Below are 22099 nucleotides of genomic sequence, written 5' to 3'. Positions count from 1 at the left end.
AACACAATCACATTGAAATAATTAACCTCACATATTCTTCCTTTCATAAGTTAATTCACACTCCAAAACTGCATTTTATGCTCTCCTTCACATACTCATATTTAAAAAAAAAACACAAACAAAAGGTTTCAAGTTTCTTAGGCTATTTGGAAAAAAGAAAGAAAGAAAGAAAGAAAGAATCATCTAGAACAGCAGTCATCTGTGAAAACAACTGACATTTAGTTTCACATGTAAGGTAAATCCGAATGGCATGAGAACCTTTCTACTCACAGGTATCTAAAGACTCGTCTGAATCATCAGGGCAGTCAGGGTCCCCATCACACAGCCAGCTCTGGGAAACACAAGTCACGTGATCGTGGCAAAGAAATTCCCCAGGATCACACAACTGCTGATCTGAAAATGAAAATGTTTCGAAATAAAATATGAATGATCTGAACATGGGCAGAACGAGCAGTACAAACATGAAATGTGAAAAAGCAATACATAAAAGGTACATGAATATGATCCACATTTTCTGTTCAGCAGCAAAGACAAACCAATTATTTTTCTTAATTTTAACCACTCAGCTGAAACACACAATTTTAATACACTTGACTTTGTTATAGGTTCACACTATCTGTTCTGGAAATAGTTAAAAATTCTGTTCCTGTTCATGACTAGGGGCTTTATCGGATCAAAGATGGAATATAGATATTCCAGCAAGTTAGTTTTATATAAGATGTTGAATCAAAGCAGAGGCTCTTGAGCATAGAAATTTTAGTTTCTTTCTCAGCTCTGAGAGAAAGAAAAAATTAGTTGAGTTAAATATTAATATTATAGTTAAAAATCAATTTCTGAATATTCAGTTCTTAACCATCCATCCTGATACTGGGGCTTCACGTCTCTACGTGAGTTGGATACCCAATATCACAGTATTTTCTTTTTTTTTTTCCATGACTTCCAAGGCGACAACTTCTGCTACTAGATGGCAGAAGTGATAGTAAACTTCCATAAAGGTTTTTTTCTAACTCAAATTTTCTACAGTTGTTTGTGACTAAAACGTGTGCTATTTTCCTTCCTTTGTTTCAGGATATTTGAAATCTGCAGCCTTTCCTCAAGTCCTCGCAAACTCATCAGATGTTTGTTTTCCACAGCATATTTGCTTTTATCATGTGAATCCCTTTACAAACTAATTATTCTTTACATCTTAATATGTCTGAAATAGGAATGTTTCTTACAGTCATGGTCTCTGAATGTGAAGAAGTGTTGGGAATACCTTAGCCATTATATTTCACTGGTAATTTTGTTGTATGTATATAAAAATAACTCAAGATTTTAAAAATCCAACATTAAATAGGTCTCGGTGAGCTCTTTCAATAAATATCAAATAAAAATTCTAAGTGATATGAAAGCATTAGGCCATAACTTAATTGACAGCTTTGCCCGAGCAATATGGAAAATAATACTATATCTTACACTCAATGGTATCCTAGATTTGATTTAATATGGTACATATTTCCTTGCTCTCCCTCAACTTCCCTCCGCCTGATACCAGCAGCATAAATTTCAGTAAATATGCATTGCAAACACATATATCTTTAAAATCTACAGATGTAGGGTATAAGAGTAGTCTTTTCCATACTCAAACTATAGCTATTTCGTGACAACTCATTTTATTTTATCCTATTATATTTTTATTAAGTTAACCACCAACAGCATGCTCATCACCATCACAGTCATAATTATTTTTCACATTAAGTTGCTTGAGCATACTTTGTATTTGGCCTCAGACTTGGTGCTGTAGAATCAACGATGTAGAAGCCAGTCTTTGTCTTAAAGGATCCAATAGACTAGTTGTGTCTACAGATCTCACTCTCCAAAAAATGGTAAAAGAAGAAACCACAGGAAGAGACAGGCTGAGACAAATAAAAAAATAGTTTTGGGATGTCTGCATTCCTCTAAAGATGGGTGGGCTTTGGATAAGTGGAATATAGGACATTTCAGGTAAGATTTAGAGTAAATGGTTGCTAAGGTAATAATTATTGCAGTGCATTTGAGAAAAAATACATTTTCTACTGAAATGGAAATGGCATGCAGGTTATAAGACCTGGGTTTTCCCCATCAAACAGTGGTGTGATATTTATAAGTATGCTTGAATGCTAGAGGAGGAGGGCTTACATTTTCCTTTAGGCTGTCACATAACTTTTGAAGTTAATGTAGAGAAAGAGCATGGAATAAAATTCAAATTATTTTGCTTATAGATAAAGAGACCATATAATTTATCACCAAGCTGAGAGAGTTCTGAGACTGAAAGTAGGTTTATTAGTAATTACACTGGGACAACAGGTATAAACCAAGTTTATCCCAGAAAAGTCAGAATGGATGTTCATTTTATCTATAGCTACTTTGCGTTTGATCTACGGTCTTGAAATGCTAGATTTTATCTCCCTTCCTCCCAAACCATATCAAATTGTTATGTGGAGAGGGGAAATGTCATTCCATAGTGTGTGACTCAGTGAATAATTGATAAGTACTTGTTGAAAATATAAAGGAGTAAGGAAGACCATAAAAATGATTTATGGTGTTGGAATAGAGCATCTTAAAAACATAGGATCAGTTATGAAGGAACTTGATTGCCATTAGAAGTATTTTGCCTATAATTTGAAGCCATGGAATATACTTAAGAAAAGGTAATTAATAATAAAACATGCTACAAAGCCATCTCCTAGGAGACTCTTGCAATTCTCTAGAGAATATTTCAAGATGATTGGACTAAGGTAATGGGGAATTAGATGAAGACTCTGATCCAAGTGATGTGACATATGAGTTAAGAATTGGTGACTAAATATTTGAAAGGCTCCAATATGTCTTCAAGTATATAGACTTAAACAATGGATGGCATCATAAAACTTATGATGTATAGATAGAAAAAAAAGACTGGGTTCATGTGTACATGTGTCTGTGAGCCTGCTCATGGTGGGGAGTGGAATAATAGTAGAAATAACAGAAGAATAAATAGTGAATGTTTTACAGTTTTACAGAATGTTTTACAAAAAGCACCACCTCATATCAATTTGTTCATTCATTTATTTATGCAAGACATATTATTGAACTTCTACTGTGTTCTAGGCACTAGGGATACGATAATGAAAATAAATAAATAAAAATAGGCCAGAATTCCTGTTATCATGGATCTTACATTATAATGGGAGGATAGAAACAAAAACAAAACCGATGAACCAATTGTATAGCATATTAAAAGATAAACCTTATTGAGAAAAATAGAACAGAGATGGGGACTGACGGTTAGAGTATGGAGGCAGGTACATTTTAAATAGGTGGTCAGAGTATATGTCACAGAGAATATGACATTTGAATAAAAGCTGAAGTAAGGTGAGAGTGACACCCATTTGAATTAAAGGTCAAGGGCTAAGGATTTGAGGCAGGAGGGTGCTCAGCAAATTTAAGGAACACTAAAGAGGTCAACGTGGCTGCAGAAAAAGATAAATTAGGAAAAGATGTGGTCAGGGAATATGGGATTCCAGAGATCAGATAAAGATTTTTTTTTTTTACTAAAAACAAACAAACAAACAAAAAACAGGATGGAGGACCATTAAAAAATTCTGAGGAGTGTAACAGTGTTGCAACTTTTTCACTCCCGTAGTTCTGCAAGTGACAGGGAGTATTACAGCTCATTGACTCCTGCAGCCAGCAGCTCAGAGGGTGGGAGCGTTACAGCTCTTTGCTTCTGCCATTCAGAGAGTTCTGGATTCTTGTCCCACAACCAAGAATAAGGCACACAGACTGGAGAGGGTTAAGGCAGAGATTTATTAAGTGACAGAAAAGGTGTCAGCAGCAAGAGGGGGCCTAAAAGAGGGTTGCCAGCTGTGGGGCTAGGTTTGGGGTTTTTATGGACTGAGAATGAGGAGGAGTGGGTTGACTGGTCTCTGAGCCATTTTTGAAACTGCAACTCTCAGGAAGACACAGGACAGTGTAAAGAACCAATTGGAGGCAGAAGTGAAGGCTTGGCCCGCAACCAATTGAGAGCTTTAGTGACATTTCACTTTATGCAAATTAAGACTTTGCCTGTGGTCAATCACAGAAAGATAGGTATATGTAAAGCAGATGAAAGGTATGAGATAATCAGGAAGAAGAGTACAAAACGGGACAAAGGCAGCAAAGGGAGAGAAATGTGCCCAAAAAAGTAGTCAAATTTCCTCATCTGGGCTCACAGAGTGGGTGTTTCCATATAGAGATGTGGGCTTTTTCTTATCTGGGGCCTACAGCTTGATTTTCAGGCTGTTCTTGGTTTGAAGGAGTTCTACCAAGGACCTGCCCTAACTGCCTGACTGAGTGGTTTCTTCCTTCCTCCTCTCTCATCAGGATCTGGCTTACTTTTGGAAAGAATCATTTTGGCTACCATGTTAAGAATATATACTGCAGTGAAGTGAAGGTGGAAGCAGGGAGATCAGCTAGAATGTTATTGCAATCATCTAGGTGAGAGGAGATGGTACTGTGGAAAAACATGTTGGTTGAATGGAATTTCAGGACTGTATTTAAGAGAAAACTGAAGTCAAATATTATGTTCACCATCTAATAAATGCCAGGATCTTAAATTCAGATATTTGAACCCAAATCTATGACTTTCTAACCATTGAAAAAATATACTGGGCCGGGCGCGGTGGCTCACGCCAGTAATCCCAGCACTTTGGGAGGCCGAGGCGGGCGGATCACGAGGTCAGGAGATCGAGACCATCCTGGCTAACACTGTGAAACCCCGTCTCTACTAAAAATACAAAAAATTAGCCGGGCGTGGTAGCGGGCACCTGTAGTCCCAGCTACTCGGGAGGCTGAGGCAGGAGAATGGCGTGAACCCAGGAGGCGGAGCTTGCAGTGAGCCGAGATCGCGCCACTGCACTCCAGCCTGGGCAACAGAGCGAGACTCCGTCTCAAAAAAAAAAAAAAAAAATACTGATTATGGGATGGTTTGGAGACATCCAAGAAGAAATATCTAATAGTGAAATATTTAAGTCTGTAATTCAGGAGACTGGGTAAAACTGGAAACAAAAGAGAACTGGGGCTAAAAGAAGTTAGTGAAAAACTATAGGAATAGAAATAGGTGTAGATTAAATTAAAGTGAGAAGAGGGTGGGGTATGAATAGGTGGTCAAAAGGAAGAGGCAAAGAGGTAAGAGCAGGTCAGGTAGTGAAGCAGAGGAAACAAAGTTCAGCCACAGATACAGGAGGAGGATGCAAGGGGAAAGGAGATTTACTAAAGTTATGTGAAATTCTGATAACTGAATCACTCATGATAAAGTTCAAGTACAGTGAGTTCTAAAAATCTGGAGTAGACTCATAGGCTGAAGGAAACATACCACTAGAGGAAGAGAGACTAGAGGCCCAAGAAGAAGGTGAAAGTAGAGCTATGTGCCCAAGAAAAACTTGTAGAGATGGAATAAGAACTGAAACAATAGTAGAAACACTTGCCCTGAAGAAAAAGGATGGAAAAATGAAATAGATCGATTTTTAGCTGGTAGGGAAGAAAGTTAACATAGTCTTAGTCGGTTGTGTTTTCTCAAAGAACTGAGAAGCAGGATTAGTTTTAGAAATTTGAAGAAGATAGTGAGAGGTGAAGCCAGCTGGGTCGAGTGAGGACTTGGAGAACTTTTCTGTCGTACAAGAGGATTGTAAAATGCACCAATCAGCACTCTGTAGCTAGGATTATAAAATTCACCAATCAGTGCTCTGTAGCTAGCAAGAGGATTGTAAAATGCACCAATCAGCACTCTGTAGCTAGCAAGGGATTGTAAAATGCACCAATCAGCACTCTACAAAATGCACCAATCAGTGCTCTGTAAAATGCACCAATCAGCACTCTGTAAAATGCACCAATCAGCAGGATCCTAAAAGTAGCCACTTGGAGGGAGGATTAAAAAAAGGGCACTCTGATAGGACAAAAAAGGAACATGGGAGGGGACAAATAAGGGAATAAAAGCTGGCCACCCCAGCCAGCAGTAGCAACCTCCTTGGATCCCGTTCCACGCTGTGGAAGCTTTGTGCTTTCACTCTTAACAATAAACCTTGCTACCACTCACTCTTTGGGTCCGTGCCATCTTTAAGAGCTGTAACACTCACTGCTAAGGTCCGTAGCTTCATGCTTGAAGTCAGCGAGACCGTGAACCCACCGGAAGGAACCAACTCTGGACACAGTAGAACAGTAAAGGGTGGTAAAGGTTTAGAATGATTGCTGTAGCGTTAGGAAAGGAATCAACTAAGAATTTGTGCAAGAATAACTTTCTAATAGCAATGAGGATCCAGCTAAGGTTAAAAAGTGTGCAGTTGACAGTTGGATGTTTTCTTCATTTTATTTTGTTTTAATGTCCAAATGTTCACCTATAGGGAGGGATAGATATAGAATAATTCTTTGGGAAAATCTCAGAAGAAAATCCCCCGGGAAAATATGCAAACCAACTGTGATGGCTAATACTGTCAACTTGATTGCATTGAAGGATGCAAAGTATTGTTCCTGGGTGTGTCTGTGAGGGGGTTGCCAAAGGAGATTAACATTTGAGTCAGTGGATGGGGAGAGGCAGACCCACCCTCAGTCTAGGTGGGCACCATCTAATCTGCTGTCAGTGTGGCTAGAATAAAAGCAGGCAGAAGAAGGTGGAAGAACTACACTGACTGAGTCTTCTGGCCTCCACCTTTCTCCTGTGCTAGATGCTTTCTGCCTTCAAACATCAGACTCCAAGTTCTGCAGCTTCTGGGCTTTTGGACTTACACCAGTGATTTGCCAGGGACTCTCAGGCTGTCAGCCACAGACGAAAGACTACACTATCAGCTTCCCTACTTTTGAGGTTTGTGGACTCAGAATGGCTTTCTGGCTCCTCAGCTTCCAAACGGCCTATTGTGGGACTACACCTTGTGATTGTGTGAATCAAATCTCCTAATAAACTCCCCTTTATATATACATCTATCCTACTAGTTCTGTTCCTTTAGAGAAACCTGACAAATACACCACCCATCCTCAATACTCACATGTATATAGAGATATACACAAATCCATCATGATTCAAAAATGACATTTTTTTTTTCAGGAATAAGATAGACTTAATGGGATTTACCTAATGAGCCTATATTATCAGCTCGCTAAGGCAAGTTTCAACCTTTAAAGACAATTTACATTGTTACCATTTTGGGGACAGTTTTATATTATCCCTCTAGGAAATCTCAGTTAAAAATAGCCTGCTATATAACCTACCTATTTATTTTTCAACCAGATATTCCATTTCAAATTCAGTTTTTAAAAACATTAGTTATAGGAGTCAAATGAAAAAAAATTTCAGTATTTCAAGATGATTACTTAAAAATATATCCACTTTATTGAGTTCCTTGAATCAGAAGCTAAACGTGTTGTATATATGTGTGTTTTTCATTTATCCTATTTAATGCTTCATCCCACACTTCTGAGATAGACTAATCTTATTTTAAATGTCTTCCTATTATATGAAACATAGTGTTTTACACTGTAATTAAAACAAGGAGCTTATGGAAATGTGAAGGCGGTTTCACTTACATCCCTAAGGAAGAAGATCAAAGCTAGTACCATGTATATCTTTTTATAATAATAGATTCTTGCAATCAAAAAACATGAAAAGATTAGGACAAGCATAGCCTACACAGTTTACTCAGCTTGGATTCACCCTGGCATGAGAAAAGCTTAGTATAATTACCCTTCTGCACTTACATGAAAACATCTAATTATGTATTTTAATAGAAATTTCTAATAAATATTTTTGAAAGTTTGATATAGCCATAGCTGAAAAAAATGTATATATATGAGTTGTCACAGACTAGCTAATTTATATTTTCTCATTTTAAAATCAAGATGAACTGCTAATTTTGATCGTTTCAGAAAACAGAAACTATGTCAAATACTAAAACTATCATCAATAGGGGTCTACTGCCCAACTATGTAGCCCCAAGCTCCTTGAATATTTTACCATGATTAATTTACAAAAATTTTATGCCATTTTTCCTAAAAGTTCACTTGTTATACTAATGTTGTGCATACTAATATTACCTTAATAAATTGCCTATTGAATGTATAAAAAGACACTATAGAAAAACTTTAAGGAAATATAAATGATTCATTCTGATAGCTAATTACAAATTAAATGTAAAGGAGGGATAGCTTGCATTAAACAGCAATATCCCCAGGGACTCAGATAATAAGGTTTAAAAATACTTTTAAAGAATAGGTAAATTAAAGGATAGATACAATCTTCTGAACAGCTAAGTATTAGGGAAACACTGTGACTTATGTTTGCAGAGTTTAGTTAACATCAAATATTTATTTATCGTCTCTACATCTCATTGCTAATTTAAACATAGGATGATTCATACCACAACACTCATAACTGCTAAAAGAGAAATATGGTTATATTTTCTTTTGTCTCATATAGCAGACAATGAATTCATTACCAGGAGAACAGAATTCTTGTAGAGGCCTACAGAAAGTATTACAAAAGCAACTTCAAATTTTGATAAAACTCATGTAATGTAACAAGAACAATGTTAGTTATAAAATATCAAGAAGTACCTTAATCCCCTTCCTTTACATTCACCTGCCTCAGAAAAAATGTACATATGTAGATAAAGAATAAATTGCTCAGAATTCCATTTAAATTGTTTTTCATAACATGGTTAGAGGTCTTCTTTCTAAATAGTTTCTTCTACTGTCATTTTACCAATTCAACATGCACTTTTAACTCTCCTTAATATTCTATTCACTTTCCCTAAATATAACATTTCTGTTTTTTTTTTTTTTTTTTTTGAGATGGAGTCTTGCTCTGTCACCCAGGCTGTAGTGCAGTGGTGCGATCTTGGCTCAATGCAACCTCTGCCTCTCAGGTTCACACCATTCTCCTGCCTCAGCCTCCCGAGTAGCTGGGACTACAGGCGCCCGCCATCACACCTGGCTAATTTTTTGTATTTTTAGTAGAGACGGGGTTTCACCATGTTAGCCAGGATGGTCTCGATCTCCTGACCTCGTGATCTGCCCACCTTGGCCTCCCAAAGTACTGGGACTACAGGCGTGAGCTACCGCACCTGGACAACATTTCTGCATCTTTACTGTTATATTCCTTTGCTTGGGATGCCCTTTCCTCTCTAACACATTTCTAATCAATCATTCACTCAAGTCTAATGGCATTTTAGATCCTTTAATAAAAACTTTCTGGCCAGGTGTGGTGGCTCACGCCTGTAATCCCAGCACTTTGGGAGGCCGAGGCGGGTGGATCACAAGGTCAGGAGTTCGAGACCAGCCTGACCAACATGGTGAAACCCCACCTCTACTAAAAACTCAAAAATTAACCAGGAGTGGTGGTGCACACCTGTAATCCCAGCTACTCAGGAGGCAGAGGGAGGAGAATCACTTGAACCTGGGAGGCGGAGGTTGCAGCGAGCTGAGATCACACCATTGTACTCCAGCCTAGGCACAGAGTGAGACTCCATCTCAAAAAAAAAGAAAAAAAAAAAAAAACTTTCCCAGTGAACTTTTTCTTTCTCTATCACTGGATCCACAACACTCTACTCAAAACACCAAAAAGCTTCTATTTTACTTTGCTGTATGAATTGTACCTACTGTGTGATGAGCTTCTAGAGGGCAAGGGGTTCTGTCTTAAGACTTCACGTTTGCAATAACATAAGACTTCAGGGCTACAGGACACTATCTTACTTGAGATAAGCCAGGAAAAGAAAGTTAAACATCTTAAACATCGCATGTTCTCATTCATATGTGGAAGCTACAAAAGTTTATCTTACAGAAGTAAAAAGTGGAACAGAGGATACTAAGGGCTGGGAAGGATAGTGGGACAGGAGGGATAGGAAGAAATTTGTTATAGGATACAAAATAACATCTAGATAGGAGAAATAATTTCTAGTGTTCTGTATCACTGTAGAATTACTATGATTAACAATAATATATTATAGTTTCAAATAGTTAGAAGGAGGATATTGGACGTTCCCAACATCAATAAATGATAAATGTTTGAGAAGATGGATATGCTAATTACCCTGATCTCATCACTGTACAATATATCTATGGAAACATCATTACCTGAATATATACAATTATTATATGTCAAAAATATAATTAAAGAAGATTTCAGTGAAAAACACCAAATTTTCTGCCAATAATTATACATTATTTTTGCAAAAAGAGGGGTTAAAAGACAAACCAAAGCAATACTAGTATTCTGTTTCATTTTCAGGATGATAAATAGCTTTTTTAGTTAATCACTAAAATAAAATTAAGTTCTCCCATGGTTAAAATGAAATACCTGAATAGTAAAGATTATACTATACAAAATTAAAACAACCATGAAAACTGAAAAGCAAACTTGAGATTCAGTGTTACCCTCCAGAGTCTCTTAAAGACTGCTGAAAATCAGACTTTTATAATAGCTGGCATGCAATTGTAACTTAGCCAAATATGTTATAGTTTTTTGCAAAGGATAATTCCTTTAGGAATATCACATCTGTAAGCACAGGATAAAATGTACTATCTTAAGTCTATAATTAATAGAAATAGAAAAAATATATTTAGATTATATACATTTTAGGGGCTAGGGGTTAAGGAAAGGTAGACCAAAAATGCTTGAACTAGGACAGTTTCATTTTGCAAAGAAAATAGATATTCTTTACAAAATGGGTGGCTTATTGAAAAATAAACCCTATTAGACACTCTAAGATTACAATTTATGGTATCACTCATCTATGATAAACCCATCCTGAAAAAATCAGCAGAGGCTTGAATTAGACGGGCATTGAGGAATGAAAAGAATTTATATTTCAATAGTATAACATGATTTTTAATCAATAATTTTTGTTGTCATGCTGAGACAGTAGTAATAATTAGAAACTTACTCTACAGACATATGTGTATGTACACCCACAAAATATGTACACAAGTTTGCATGTTTTAAGATTGGTGTACAATTCTAGCTGGAGCTCATTCATCCTTGAAACTAAGATGGATTGAGAGACAAGCCAAATAAGAATAAAATTTGAAATTGACTAAAATTGAATAAGAGCCCCATGGCAGGCTGAATAATGGGACCCCAAAGAAGATCACATCCTAATTCCTGGAATCTGTGAGTATGTCACCTTACATAGTAAAACGGACTTTGCAGATGTGATTAAGTGAAGGATCCTGAGGTGGGAGATTATCCTAGATTATCCTAGTGGGCCCAATATCATCACAAGGGTGCTTGCCAGGGGGAGATCAGAGAGCAAAGAAGTAGATGAGCCAGGAAAGAAGAAGCTGTAATCTGAGAAGGGGGCCAAGCATCAAGGAATGTAGGCTAACTCTAACAGCTGGGAAGGACAGGGAAATGGATCATCACCTAGAGCCTCCAAAAGAACTCAGCCCATTGAGCACTCTTCAGGCTTCTGACTCCCACGCTGTAAGACAGAAATTTGTATTGCTTCAATTCCCTCAATTTGTGGTAATTTGTTACAATAGCAAAGAGAGACTAAAACAATTTCCCAGTTTCATGTCACAGCCAAGACATCACAGGTGTAAGCCTCATCTAATGAGTAAGAAACAAGCATGTTGCAAGCTAGTGTACCATTAAAGGCCTTTTTCTCCTTAGTCGCTTTCTTTTAGTTTCAACATGATCTACTTTTACATAAATTGGCTTTTCTTCTCCTTGATGTCAAATGTCAGTCCCAATACACTGGCACAGGATGAAGGCCAGCAATAATGACTAGAAGCACATGACAGAATTTTATGAAAAACCTTATAAATTGCTAATAATTTGTAAGTAGCTGATATCTGAGAAATGTATGGATTGGGAAGTATATATTTTTGTGTACAAGTGTGTATACATGTTTTTATTCTTGGGAGATGGAAAAATACAAAAATATGATAATGTCCTTCACCAAAAAAATTATAAGTAATAGTATATTTTTATGCTTTCTATTGGATGCTACCAAATGTGTAATCATTCTATGCCTTATTAAGCACCAAGTGTTTTTGGAGCTGCAGATGGCAATTTGTACTCACAAAAACATCTTACATAAAACCGAGACAAAATTGAAAACTTGAAGAAGTACATTATCCCCAGGAAGAAGCTTTGCTCATTTATCATTTCTATCGTAATGAACAAATGAAAAGTACCTCTGTAAACATTTCAAATCCAATTTGACATTTAATTTTCAGGGAGAATGTAGGGATTTTTTTCCTTAATCATTTAAGCACTGGTAGGTTTCTTGTGTTTTTTTAGACAGTGATATAGGAAATTACAAAGCATTCAACACAGACCTATTTGGAACTGCTTCTTCACCAAAAAATACACACACACACACACACACACACACACACAGAGAGAGAGAGAGAGAGAGAGAGAGAGAGAGAGAGAGATAATAGTAAAAACCCTGTCTTTTATTTAGCAAGAGACAAAGGATATATATTCAGTGGAATAAAGCTGACACATTCAACACGGTTGACTGGAGTTTTTATTATCATTGGATTAATGCTTTGCAGTTGTATGTTCTTTTCTGAAATTTCAGTAGAAATGCTCTATTTCCTTTTAACCTGCCCTTTTTCAAAAGCCCATTCAAATGAATCAGCAAAAGTTATTTCATATTCTACCATGTTAAGGAAGGAGAAAAGTTTGACATCTCCCTCATAAATGCAAAAGAAAAAGCCTAAATTATTGACACTTCCTTGCAGGCTCTATTTTCTAAATCCTACATGATCCTTATCCAATCTCCCATGGGATACCAAAATTCACATATTTTTTTCTCATCTCTAGACACAGTGAGATATGAAGCAGATGGTTAGACTTTGGCTCTTTCAGGGATGACGTGAAATCTCCTATCTATTATGCTGTGTTTTAACCATTAAAGGCCCTTCAAAGACTACAATTATTTTTTATCTCCTTATTATTTTAATCTTAAAATATATTTTAAATTATAATTCGTTGTTCCCTATTTTAAAAGGTCCTAAACTTACTCATTTATTTAATACTCATTTACTGTGAAGCAAAGTAGGCACTAAGAATATAATGATGAAGACAACAGGGGTCTCCACCTACAAGCTGCGGATGGTTTAGTAAAGGGGTGGGCAAAAATAGAAATACTTACAATAACGTGAGGTAGGTGCTAATATGGGTGCATCTGGAGTGCTGCTGGAAGAGCAATGAAAATAGATTAACACATTCCGTGAACAGAGCCGAAGCTGGGAGTTCAGATAAGGAGAAGATGTGCAGAGTGTATTGTTCATTGCCTACCCAGCAGCAGTTTTCACCATTTTGAAAAATATCACTTTCCACTATGGAAACAGGAAGGCTGTATGCTTGCTTTCCCCATCTCTCTTACAGATAGGGCATGGACATGTGGCCAGTGTTGATGAATGACAACTGAGATAAAGAGTTATCTAGGATTCTCCTGGGAAATGGTTTCCTTTCTACTAAAAAGAAAAAAGAAAAAAAAAGCTTGTGAAGAGAAGCTCTCCTGCATTGCTCTAGATTGTGAGCACTTCAGATCTGGGGCAGCCATAGCCATCTTGGGAGCATGATGCTATGCCAGAACATGAAGGCCAGCACAGTGAGGATGAGGAGGTGGAAAGTGCTCAACATCTGGGTCTTGGGTGATATTAATGATATCATTATTGCTTAGTCACTGTGTGTTGGGTGATTATACTAACAATCAGAAGTAACTGATAGAGTCATCAGAGAAGCATCCCCGAAAAGGTCTTTCTTTAGCATTTTAATAAAAGAATACAAGATTGTCAAGCTGACTAGGTGGAGGATAGCATACCGAACAAAAGGGAAATCACAAAGGGAAACATGGCATGTTAAGAGAATATTAAATAATAGTTCATATTATACTAAGTTTAGGCTGAACTAAGATTTTGCTGTTGTTATTATTTTGAGACAGAGTCTCATTCTAGCCTAGGCTGGAGTGTGGTGGCAAGATCATAGTTCACTGCAGCCTTGATCTCCAGGCTCAAGCAATCCTTCCATGTCAGCCTCTGGAGCAGCTAGGACTACAGGTGTCCACCACCATGTCAGGATATTTATTTATTTATTTTTTTAAGTAGAGATGGGATCTCCCTATGTTGCCCAGGTTGGTCTCAAACTCCTGAGTTCAAGTGATCTGCTTGCCTTGGCCTTCCAAAATGCTGTGATTACAGGTGTGAGCCACTGAGCTGGCCTGGACTAAATTTAAATTTAAACTTACACTAAGTTTAGTTAGAAATTAGTTTAGAAATTAGGTTAAATACTCCCTTTGTTTTGCTTGAATATAGGAAATATTTTAATGTCCTTTTTGTAACCATTCAGTTAGGCTTTTTACTTTTCATTATTTTAAGTTGGTAGATTTTGAAAATAACTTTTTGTGGGAGATAAATAACAGCTATTGAATGTTCATTATGTGCCACATGCTAAATTAAACAATTTGTATATTTTATTCAAAGCTTACAAAAATGTATTATTTGCATCTAACAAATCAGGTAAAACTGTTTAGAGAGTTAAATGACTTTTTCAACGCCACTCAACTAGCAAGATCAGGATATAAATACACATCTGTCAAAAAGCCTGTTCTCATAACCCTTCATGGAATTTTTCTCAAGCTGGGTTTTACCGGCATTTTGAGTACAATAGTTTAACACTGGGAATGTATTTAGTACAACTCACTGCTAGGTATTACATGGAAGCAGTGCCTTCAGTGATTCTAACAGCCCCTAAGGTCTCCACACATACACGTGCCTGCACTACAGATGCTGTACTAAAGAAGACACCTGCTCGGAAACCATATAAGCATTTTTTTTTTTTTTTTTTTTTTTTTTTTTTTTTTTGAGACGAAGGAGTCTCGCTCTGTCGCCCAGGCTGGAATGCAGTGGCGCGATCTCGGCTCACTGCAAGCTCCGCCTCCCAGGTTCACGCCATTCTCCTGCCTCAGCCTCCCGAGTAGAGTAGCTGGGACTACAGGCGCCCGCTACCACGCCCGGCTAATTTTTTGTCTTTTTTAGTAGAGACGGGGTTTCACTGTGGTCTCGATCTCCTGACCTCGTGATCCGCCTGCCTTGGCCTTCCAAAGTGCTGGGATTACAGGCGTGAGCCACCGCGTCCGGCATAAACATTGTTAATACTTACCTTGCATAAAGCTATTAATATGTGGCACAAACCTTACATTTTCTAAACAGGCCTCAATGCTTTGTACTTTTCAAATCTTTCCCACCTGCTCACTGATACTTAAAAATCCATGTATGTGAGTTTCAGCTCTACAAAGGTGATATGGTTTGGCTGTGTCCCCACCCTAATCTCATCTCGAATTGTAATCCCAATGTGTCGAGGGAGGGACCTGCTGGGAGATGGCTGTATCATGGGAATGGTTTCCCTCTTGCTGTTCTCTAGATAGTGAGGGAGTTCTCACAAGATCTGATGGTTTTTAAAGTGGTAGTTTACCCAGTGCGGTCTCTCTCCTGCCACCTTGTGAAGAAGGTATTTTCTTCCCCTTTGCCTTTTGCCATGATTTTAAGTTTCCTGAGGCCGCCCCAAACATGCGGAACTGTGAGTCAATTAAAGCTCTCTTGTTTCTAAATTACCCAGTCTCAGGGAGCTCTTTGTAGCAGTGTGAAAACCGACCAATACAAAAGGTAACAACTATCTCTGAAAAATGTAAACCTTTTTCTATTATTTATTTACAGCTTTGTGAATAACAGATCAAAGGAAGGGATTTACGGAGATGGGGGCAATCATGAAGGTGTAGCACAGATAAAAAAGACTGAATAGTAAAAATAAAGGAGTTTGGAGTACTAGAGGCCCACCCTTTATGATTTTGTCAAGAATCTCCTTCCCTAGTATTCTCCAGAATCAAAGCCATGGAGTAAATGAACTTCATCTCCTTTTATTTCAACTGTATCATCAAATAAGTCTCTAAAATGGATGAAAGTCCTCTAGAAAATAAAAAGATAGTGAGACAGTGATTTTCCTAGGCTGGTTACTTTTTTTGTGGATGTATATCAAAACCCTAAATTATCAATTGAGAAGAGCTTCTTTATTAGTTTATGTGATGGGGGACAGAGGTCTTAGGTAGGTGGACCTGTGTTATTTCAATAGCTATGAAATATGACGAAAAGTTCAATGGGTTTCCCAAACATAACCATAAGAAACACAGATAATTAAGTTCTTCTCTACAGTAGACACATCATGAGAATTTAAGTGAAATCTCATCAAAGTAATTATTAGTTTATTAAAAAGAAGAGGCCTAATGTAACATTTTAATATTAACAGAAAATTAGAAGAGGTAACCACGAGGACCCAAAGGAATATAAATTAAACCTCATGTTTTCAGAAGCGACATAAATGCACATATTTTCCCACATTATACCAATGCTTGTTCATTTTTCCATAATAAAGAAATTACTGAGAAACAGTGTAATTTAACAACGCACATATTAATTTTAAGTCACATTACCAGGCTATGAATTAGAGTGTTATGATCAAATTTTGTGGGTACTTTAATTACATATGTTATATTTAGTTAAAATAAGAACATAGAAGACAATCAAAAAGAAAAAAAATCAAATCTTCTGAAATTGACCACTTCTAGGTAATAGCTGCTATCGCATTTTCATATGTTCTTGCAGACTATTCTATATAGAAAAAATATATATAAATTATCAGGGATTTTAAAAATACTCAATATATATTGTTCTGTATATTCCCATTTTACTTAAATATTTTTAATTTACCTTCGTATTGGTAAATATAGTTCTATATAATACATTTAATAAGGATATGATAGACCATTATATGACTTTTCCATACTTTTCAGAAGTTTTTTTTTTTGTTTTTTTTTTGTTGTTTGTTTTTTTTTTGAGACGGAGTCTCGCTCTGTCCCCCAGGCTGGAGTGCAGTGGCGCCATCTCGGCTCACTGCAAGCTCCGCCTCCTGGGTTCACACCATTCTCCTGCCTCAGCCTCCGGAGTAGCTGGGACTACAGGTGCCCGCCACCATGCCCGGCTAACTTTTTGTATTTTCAGTAGAGACAGTGTTTCACCATGTTAGCCAGGATGGTCTCCATCTCCTGACCTCGTGATCCACCCACCTCAGCCTCCCAAAGTGCTGGGATTACAGGCAAGAGCCACCACGCCCGACCAGAAGTTTTAAAAAATAGGTAATAGGTAAAATTAAAAGTTATAATAACTCTGAAAGTAATCTTCAGTCAGTTGTCTCACTTTAAAAATAAATTACTAATTGAGTAAAAGTGAGATTTTTCAAAAGAATTTATTTATAGAATTTTTATGCATTTAGACAAATTGCTCTCCAAATATATAGTCAAAATTTACCTTGAATCATTACTTTTATCTCAAACCTACATTTATTTTTTAAAATCTTTATCAGTCCAAGAGATTCTGTCATTTTAAATATCCGCGTTTCTGTCAACCTGAAACATTTTCGTCATGCTTTGTGATCATTTTTAAGGACAGGCAAATTTTGAGAGATCCAATTGATGAGAGATGCTAGGAAAAATTCTATGAGACCCAACCATCCTTGTGCCTGTCATATAAATAATCTTTTGTTTTTGAGAAAATTTTGATTTTAAATAAGATGTCACCTCATTCTTAAAGTGTATTCTTAAAATACAGTATACTTCTCAGAAAGATAGCTTCAGAGCTGCCCTGAGGCAGCTACATATGCAATTTCATAGATAGAAGTTCTTTTGTTGAATTATCCTCCTAAATGCTCTTTTAATGTGTGGCTGGCTAATTTTAGAAAGATCTTTGCCCCTTTACTTCTGAAATAAATGTCTAATAGAGTTTTACAAAATGTTTGAATGTGAATTTTTTATGAGTAACATACTCTGTCCTGTAAACCTTTATGTTTTTTAAATAGGAGAGGAAGTCAAAATACTTCCTCTGTTTGGGGGAATCCCAGCCCTAGTTCTGTCTGCCCAGCCTTCATTATGAGGCCACTTATAAGACCTTAGGTATGATCTTTCTCATGTGACTAATGTCAAGCAGGAGAAATTCTACATGAGGAATCCAGAGAGTTGACAACAGAAGACTACCCCTTCAACAGATGGTGGAACATTATATAGCCAGTATTTAGATATTGTTTGAGCATCAACTTTGATGGGAAATGAGTGTTTTCTCCATTTGACACTTTGAAATTTCCACTGCATCAAAATTAATCTATTTAAGTTTAATCTAATTTGGGTACAGGAGGCACAGCAAATTTTGGCATATCCTAAAGATAGAATTAATTTTATATTCATCATACTTTCTTTAAAAATCCACATACACAAATACACAGTAAATATTGCTATAAAGTATATATATGCTTTATCTACATATCTATATATACACCTATGTCTTTACATATAATATTTAGACATATATTTATATAACCTTCTCATATGACTAATGCCACACAGAAGAAATTCTACATGAGGAATCCAGAGAATTGACAACAGAAGACTGACCCTTCAACAGGCAGTGCAACATTATATAGCCAGTATTTAGATATTGTTTGAGCATCAACTTTGATGGGAAATGAAAGGAGTGTTTTCTTCATTTGACACTTTGAAATTTCCACTGCATCAAAATTAATCTATTTAAGCATAATCTAATTCATTATATGCATTTTTTTTGTTTCTTAAGGATATTTAATGTTTATTTGATCTGGAACGATAAACACAATTATGTTAATATTATTGTGTATCTTAGACATCTTCAATACACATTTTTTATTAATTATGGTAAAATTATGAAAAGCTACCAAGGAAACACATTTCTCTATCATTATTTAAATGGCAGCAGTGTGGTAATTCAATTTAAACATTCAAATATTTAAATAAAGTAATTTTAAATGTTTTGATGGGCAGGTAGAATATAACAAATAATAGGAAGTTCAACCTAACTGTAAAATTTCACTCAATATTAAAAAATACAGAAACTAAAGGGATGGAGGATAGATGCTATGAGAATAGATATTTCTATAAAGAATGGAGAAAAGATGAATAAGTAATATTCTCAAGCGAGTTGACTCAGGGTGCTTCCTAAAATCATCATATCCTTTGCAGGAGTTTCGAACTTTTCTGTCGTTTAAGTGGGTTTTTCATAAGTTACACCGTGCTGGTTTCACAAGATGCCTTCAATCTAGTCAAAGATGATTGGATCAGGGATAGGCACGTGACCCAAGGCAGCCAATGATGTGGTCTAATACAAAAACTCTGCCACATAGGGATGACAGTAAATCATCAGCAGGATCTGGTACTCTTCTCTGTTATGGGAAGTTAACTGGTTAATCGGAATAATAAAAAGGGACTTTAAAAATCAATAACTGGGATAAAAGCTATGAAATTAAAAAAATTATAGGGTAGATTTGGAATCAAATGGTAAGAGCATTGATTCAGTTATTTGCTAATTGTATCACCTCGGTCCAGCCACTGAACTTTGCTCCCTTCCAGTTGCCTAACTGGGAACTGGGGAAATAACAGTTACTAGCACATATAATTTTTGCAAAAACTGTAGAATAAGATATATAAAGAACCTAATATTACTATCAAGCAAGAGTAAGACAGCGTTATATGTTAGCTATTTATATTATTACTAAAATTTATATTAGTACTAGATATCTAGCGAGTTTTTGTCCTCAATTTCTAGTCTCTGAGTTAACAAGACAGTTTGAACACTTCTGTGTTTCCACCAAATGTACTTTTATAATTGTTCCTGGATACTTGTAAGGCCTAGCTGCAAAATAAGATTTTTATTTCTCTCATTTCCACATGAACTTGAGCTAACTCAAGTGAGTAAAAAACTCTTTCTTGTTCTAAAGAGCGTATAACTAACGCAAATATGAATTACAGGAAAAAATATTTAAGGATGAGATTTTCCAAAAAAAAAATTCTGCTGCTCCTATTCTGATTCTCTGACAAGGGACAAATTTGTGTCTAGCAGCATATTTTGTTCCTTTGCTTCTGATTTGAAGATGGAAGTTGACTCAGAGATATTTAAAGTTTTTCTTAGCATGCTGATATTTGAAGATGAAAAATCTGGTGGGTAATTGTCTTCAGTGTTTTACTTTTGTAATGGATAAGTGGCAAGTTTGAGATTTCTGGACTCTAAAACAAGAAGGAACAGAGGGAAAATCTGAACACCTCGTATTTTTTTTCAGTGGCTTTATCTGTTATATGTTCTCCACCTCCCCCAATAGGATTTGGATCATATACATGTCCCGTTTTGAATCTTCTTTTTTACTTAGCTGAAACTATCTTCAACGAAGTCTTAAATACCTTTTATAAGATTATGTTCAGTGCATGAATATCCTTTATTATGCCTCAACTAAATATTCAAGATTTCCACCCAGTTTGATTGCAGACATTTTCTGTAGCTTCAAAGATTTAGAATAAAGGCATGAGGAAAAGTGTATAATTTTAGATGGTTTGGGGGTTTTGTCAAATGTTGGGGGTTTTGTCAAATGTTGGGAAGTGTGTGGAAATGCCCCTAACATAAAAGAATGAAAATGACACCACTGACAAAAGCAGCAAAATATTAGGTAATTATGTGCAGAGAAGACTAAAAGTAAAAAGTTTTAAATAAAATCTATTTTACTTATATCTCATTCATTAAAATCATATTATATGCTTAATTGATATCATAGTAAGTGCTCCTTCTCTAATAAAAACTGTAACCTTAGAAATTTCTCCTTAAGCGGACTACTTATAGAAGAAAATAGAATAGAAATACAGCATTTGGTAACAGGACTCACTCCCAGTGGGTATCTAACATTTCTGGCAGCCTGCATTATATATGCCTTGCCTGATTTCTACAATTTCTAACCTCATCACCTCCCACCTTTCTTATTTACTATATGAAGCAATTTTTAGCATTTGAGAAACCTAAAAGTAAATAGAATCTATGAAATAATATCTAAACCCTGGAATAGACAAATCATCTCCCCTTCTCTCAGCATATCACCCAACACAGAACACGTTCCAAGATTCCTTATAAATACATACAGAAATAAAGTATTTTTATCATCTATTTAAAAATATTTATTTCAGCAACTTGCAGTGACAAATAAAACTAAGTGTTTCTTTTACCTTACTCCTACCAGTGCCTGAAATAGCTCTTTCAGTGGGATAGTCTATAATTTAAGTCTAGCTAACACCTGCACTAGTGATTCATTAGTTTAAATAAGGAAAAAAAATGTAAACTTAGTGGATTTTTATATTTACATAAATTTTAAAATCAAGAATTTAATACATTTGACCTCCTGAAAGTTTGGTGTAACTGAAAACCAAAAGGAAAACTGTAAGAGGACAAGACACTGGGTCCCAAACTGATCTCTGATGCTTTCTCCTGAACAAGTGACTCCAAGAATTTGGTCCTGATTTACATCATCTAGAAAACTAAGCATAGCTAAGCACATCTTAAAAATTCTCCTGGTGCTCATGTGGTTTGAATAATGTGCTATTGAATACTGTGCTATGTAGACATATACATGGAATGAATATTAAAAGTTTGACACTTTTCTTATGAAATTCCCTTTAGTGAAAATTTACTAGATTAGCTTTATTTAAATGCATTAATTTCATTACTTAATAGCCTTATCTTGCCTTTGAGCAACTTACTTTTATCTACTTCATTTATCCAACTTTGCTCTCCAAGTTATTGTTGTTAATTTCTAAAAAAATTAATTTTCACATCCAAGGACTAAAAGTAGTCACTTTATATATATAAAATAATATGAATATACATTATACTTCAGCAAATTTAACTTTAAAATAATATGACAAAAGTTCTTAACTCGATTTTCAGATATTTGTTGTAGACATAGATTCTGTACCTTCTGTTTAGATCATTCTTCTCTCATTTTCTTATACCAAATATATGTTATGTCTCCATTTAAAAGTCAGTTCTGGGAGATCTGACTTTGTGTTTTTCAATAGCTCTCTGTATTTCTTTTCTCACAATTCAAATCATGGTTTACTCTCACACATTTTTCAATTGTCTACCTTTTTTCCTAGAACATAAGCCTAAATGAAGGTAGGAACTATGTCTTTTTCATCATTCTATACTGAATATATAAAACTCATAAAGT

General features: G+C 35.9%; 1 protein-coding gene across 3 annotated transcripts in view; it reads right to left on the bottom strand.

The window, feature by feature from the left end:
* Window positions 1-22099, bottom strand: part of LRP1B (LDL receptor related protein 1B) — a 1910203-nt gene that overhangs the window by 1588870 nt on the left and 299234 nt on the right. For all 3 annotated transcript variants that reach the window (XM_034954060.3, XM_034954061.3, XM_003822825.6), the window contains exon 2: window positions 271-393. In XM_034954060.3, the coding sequence (XP_034809951.2) occupies window positions 271-393 (123 nt within the window). The remainder of the gene's footprint in view (window positions 1-270; window positions 394-22099) is intronic.

Source organism: Pan paniscus, chromosome 13, assembly GCF_029289425.2.
Source record: "Pan paniscus chromosome 13, NHGRI_mPanPan1-v2.0_pri, whole genome shotgun sequence".
NCBI classification, from domain to species: domain Eukaryota; kingdom Metazoa; phylum Chordata; class Mammalia; order Primates; family Hominidae; genus Pan; species Pan paniscus.
This window is presented reverse-complemented; position numbering and strand designations above follow the sequence as displayed.